Source organism: Penaeus monodon, chromosome 6 (assembly GCF_015228065.2).
Source record: "Penaeus monodon isolate SGIC_2016 chromosome 6, NSTDA_Pmon_1, whole genome shotgun sequence".
In the NCBI taxonomy this organism is placed as follows: domain Eukaryota; kingdom Metazoa; phylum Arthropoda; class Malacostraca; order Decapoda; family Penaeidae; genus Penaeus; species Penaeus monodon.
The window spans coordinates 7,375,880-7,380,879 of record NC_051391.1 but is presented as its reverse complement, the minus strand read 5'-3'; the positions used below and the strand labels follow the sequence as shown (position 1 = coordinate 7,380,879).

General features: G+C 37.8%; 1 protein-coding gene across 1 annotated transcript; it reads left to right on the top strand.

Moving 5' to 3' along the window:
• Window positions 1–571: 571 nt before the first annotated feature.
• Window positions 572–2,129, top strand: LOC119573739 (histidine-rich protein PFHRP-II-like). Its single transcript, XM_037920841.1, has 3 exons — window positions 572–626; window positions 1,088–1,354; window positions 1,642–2,129. The coding sequence occupies exons 1-3, from the start codon at window positions 612–614 to the stop codon at window positions 1,867–1,869; spliced, it is 510 nt and encodes a 169-aa protein (XP_037776769.1). The 5' UTR covers window positions 572–611; the 3' UTR covers window positions 1,870–2,129.
• The last annotated feature ends 2,871 nt before the right edge of the window (window positions 2,130–5,000 follow it).

Below are 5,000 nucleotides of genomic sequence, written 5' to 3'. Positions count from 1 at the left end.
ATATATATATATATATTATTATATAATATATATGATATATATATATTATATATATATATATATATATATGATTGTGTGTCTGTATGTATATGTGTGTGTCTGTGTCTGAATATATATACATTTACAGATATATACATATATGCATAGTTAGATAGATAGATATATAGATAGTAAACAAATAGATCAAGATCAAGATACAGATAAATATATACCATTTCCTCTATGTCTTCGCCGCGTCCCACGAGCGAGAGGCGAAGTGTGTTCAGACGCCACGGTTCATCGCAACTCCTGTCCCGTCCCGCTTCGAAGTGAACAAAGCCCGAGTTCACCCGCTGTTCTCCTCGTCTCGCTACGCTTCCTCAACGGTTCACGCAACGGCCCGGAAATCACCTGGTTTATTATCTCTTAGGAAGGACACGTTTCAGGGAGAGCATCGAGAGCGGCGTGCGTGATCGCCTGTCCTCTAAACAAAAGAACGGAGAGGGGGGCGTGGCTTTTACACACACGAAGGAGAGAGAGAGAGAGAATGAGAGAGCATGGCGTCGATGCATATATAAGACTGTTGGCGCGTGGGTTAATGTGTGTACAAGCCAGCACGCCTTAGATACAACATGTTCTCCGTTCAGGTAAAAAGAAATTGGCGAAATTGGTGTTGTTTCATATGATTTAGTGTGTGTGAAGTGTAGCTCTGAAACTGAAGGCGTTTTTGAAGCAGTGATAAGGATACCGACTGAACGGTGGTGGTTAATACTTCTTGCAGTCGAATTCATCGAAGCGTCGGTGTTATGAATTGGAATATCGATCAGGTTTTGAAATGAAGGGAAGAAGTAAGAGTTGTAATGTCTTTGGTGGAAAAGAAAAGCATGACATAGCTAAGGCTTTGGTAAGAATATCTTTCTATTCCCTTCTGTTTGAAGATTATCCTACTGTACTTTAACACATGTACTTTACTGTTCTGTAACTCTATACGTATTACTATTATTCATTTTTCCGTCATCAGTGCCCAGGATCCAAAATCGTATCCGACAGTCACTTTTCTACAACCACTTTCTACTTTTTCCCCAACTTCCCTACCATTTCCTTCTAGGTTCCTGTCCTTCTGGTCATGGTGGCCGCGGCGGTGGCCAAACCTGCGCAATTGGGCCATGGCCATGGCATTAACGTGCACCACGCGGGCAGCCACCACCATGGTGTGGACGTTCACCATGGACCTCCGATCTACACTCCTGCCAGTCACCATGGGGGCGTAGCTCACCATACCGTCGAGGTCCACCACGAAGCCGCCGTTGTGCCTGTTCCCGTCTTGAAACCTGTCCCTGTTGTTCACCCCGTCCCTGTCCCTGTGCATCCGAGCGTAAGTTCAAGAGATATACATTGCGTGAGCGTAGATTTGCTTATTTTTTAGAGTATGAACTTGTTTTCCCCATATTTCATATTATATCAGATAATGTTCCTTCGCTTGGAGATATTTTAGAGAGTATTGAGTGTTTACCTCATTTAATAATTGGACCCTTACTGCGTTAGATTAAAAAAAAGATGACACGTTAGTTTTTCAAATTTTGTCTAGACTAACAATACAACCCTCAAACAAAACATTAAAAAAAATTGAAAAGTAAACATACTAACACCTACAACCCACAGGCCCCGGCTCACTACAGCTTCAACTACGGTGTCCAGGATGACTACAAGGGCACGAACTTCGGCCACGCAGAGTCACGCGACGGCTACAACACAGAAGGCGTGTACTACGTGCACCTCCCCGACGGGCGCCTCCAGACGGTCAAGTACTACGCGGACGAGCACGGCTTCCACCCCGAAGTCAGCTACAAGGGCGTCGCGCACCACGACACCGGAATTGTACACCACTAAGACCTCTGTTTCGTTGGAATTCGTTCGTGTTTTCCAAGTATTCGTTCTTCATTTCGCAGGTTCTCGATCGCTGTGTAAATTGTACTTATACTTAAACCATTAAATTTCCTTGATTTTTTCCCCTTCTGATATTGTACAGTATATAATAAGCGCCTCTGATATTCCTTATCGAGGGGTCGCTAGTGTAATGATGGCACAACGAAAGGACTGCATGTTTATACACATGAACGAGTAAATAAATGATATATCTCATTTCCTTCTTTCTGTCTTTTGTTATTCATTTTACTTTCTTGAGTAATTAGCAACTTTAGACATTCATCAACTGCCTTGTTCTATTGCGTTATCTATAATATTATTATTAGTATCAATTTCTGCGGAATAGTTTTATATGTACATATATATATATATATATATATATATATATATATATATATATATATATATATATATATATATATACACATGCACACACACACATATTTTAAGGGATTTTTCATTATTTTTCCGTCACAACTAACAACCATCAGTTTGTTTAAACATACACAAACACACAAACACATAAACACACACACACACAACACACACACACACACACACACACACACACACACACACACACACACACACACACACACACACACACACACACACACACACACACACACACACACATATATATATTATATATGTGTGTGTGTGTGTGTGTGTGTGTGTGTGTGTGTGTGTGTGTGTGTGTGTGTGTGTGTGTGTGTGTGTGTGTGTGTGTGTGTGTGTGTGTGGGTGGGTGTGGGTGTACATTTATATACATGAATGTTTTTTTTCGTATATAAATATATATATATATATATATATATATATATATATATATATATATATATATTTATGTATTTATATATTCTTGTACATGCCCTCCCAACCATTTTTTCTTTTTTTTCTGTATATCAAAACAGGATAAAGAAAAATGCCACCATTTCAACTGATAAAAAAGTAAAAATATTTTTTCTTGTTTTTCAAATCATTTATACCGTTTTCTCTTCTTTTCTTTTTATAGAATATAGGAAAAGAGAAGAGAAAAGACATGGTATTTGATGCAGTGTTTATTGGTAGATAATTTGCATAATGGAAACTGTGGTGAAGTAGACAGTGAACACTTGTACTACGGTAGATACAATTTACATTAAAGACATTGGTTGTAGATACTATGTGTTTTAAGATACAACGCACAAGGAATATGTACTACCACTGCTTTTAACAGACACAGACAGATAAATAGATATAAATTTATGAATAGATAGATATATAGATAGATAGATAAGTAGATAGATAGAAGATAAATAAATAGGAAGATAAGTAGACAGATAGATAGATAAATAGATAAGTACATAGATAGATAGATAAGTAGATAGGTAGATAGATAGATAAGTAGATAGATTGATAAATACATAAATATATAGATAAATAAGTGATAGACATACATATATAGAAAGATACATAGCGTATGCGTTTCCCTATGCATCTGTGCAGAATACATCCTTAAAACATATATGTGTCATATATGTGTCATTGATTACGTATATAGATAATACAGAACGGATATTCAAGATATGAAAGAAAGGAAGAGAAAGAGAAAAAAATTATTATTTTCCTCTGAATTCTAAAGTCTCTGACGTTTCTCAAACGTGGACATATATAGAAAATAATATTTGAAAGTAAAATTGATGTTAGGGGAAATGGAGAAAAGGGGGGGGGGAAATTAGGGAAAGCAAAAAGACAGAGAACTTATTGAATCACTTATTGAATCAACGATCGCTAAGTTAACTAATTCTCCCTACTATATATGTATATATATATATGTGTGTGTGTGTGTGTGTGTGTGTGTGTGTGTGTGTGTGTGTGTGTGTGTGTGTGTGTGTGTGTGTGTGTGTGTGTGTGTGTGTGTGTGTGTGTGTGTGTATTAGAGAGAGAGAGAGAGAGAGAGAGAGAGAGAGAATAAGAGAGAGAGAATAAGAGAGAGAGATTGAGAGAGAGAGAGAGAGAGAGAGAGAATTTCTCCTAACTTGGATACGAAACAAGTTACATTCCTTAGTGAACATTTCAACCAAATAAACTAAAAAGATTCATAAGTTTCCTCCTACGCCTCAATTAAAAAAAAAAATCTAGCCCCCCCCAAAAAAAACACATCATTTATGTTACAGCAAACGATTAAATAAATGAATATAACTTATTTATGTATTTATCAAATAGGTATATGAATAAATAGAAATAAACAGAAACACAATCAATAACTGATAATCTGCATATCAACCAAATTTAAATAGGCTACCACATGTATATCATAGTAAAACAAAATGGTTTATCGACTTGGCATAAACCACACCTTTTGCGTTGTCTGAGCCTCGTGTAGTGTAGCGTTGTCAGTGGAGAAAACGATCATATAACGGCTGTTATAAAATAGCATAAGAACCCCTTCGATAATATACTAAATTGTTCCAGGTTCAAGCCTGAGTGTTCATTTCTATCCCTCGCGAACAACATCTTACCTTACCTTACTCTCTCTCTCTCTCTCTCTCTCTCTCTCTCTCTCTCTCTCTCTCTCTCTCTCTCTCTCTCTCTCTCTTTTCTCTCTCTCTCTTCTCTCTCTCTCTCTCCTCTCTCTCTCTCTCTCTCTCTCTCTCTCTCTCTCTCTCTCTCAATCTCTCTCCTCTCTCTCAACCTCTCTCTCTCTCTCTCTCTCTCTCTCTCTCTCTCTCTCTCTCTTCTCTCTCTCTCTCTCTCTCTCTCTCTCTCTCTCTGTCCATCAAGGAACTTGTGACTTGGTGCTAGTGGGATATTTAATTTAAATTCTATCTCTACTCTAATTTATTCTTTATTCCATCCACTCTACTCGGCAAATATAATCACCCGCGATCCACTCTTTTATCCACGTGAATTTCTCCCCAAAAAGCGTGCAAATTAGTCCTCAGAACGGCATGATAATCACCAAAATTGTCAGTCACTTGTTAGATCACCGGGACGCAGAGTTCAATGAGAAAGACCATGCATGCAATTGCAAGACCAGCAAACCAGACGTAAAATACTCCTATAAGCTGCGTGTAAGTAAGAAGAAATAAATAGATATATTTCCACTCTAC

Excerpts from the sequence above, each read along its gene's own strand:
- LOC119573739 (XM_037920841.1), top strand. Across the intron at positions 1,355-1,641 it reads CTGTCCCTGTGCATCCGAGC|GCCCCGGCTCACTACAGCTT; the intron begins GTAAGTTCAAGA and ends TACAACCCACAG.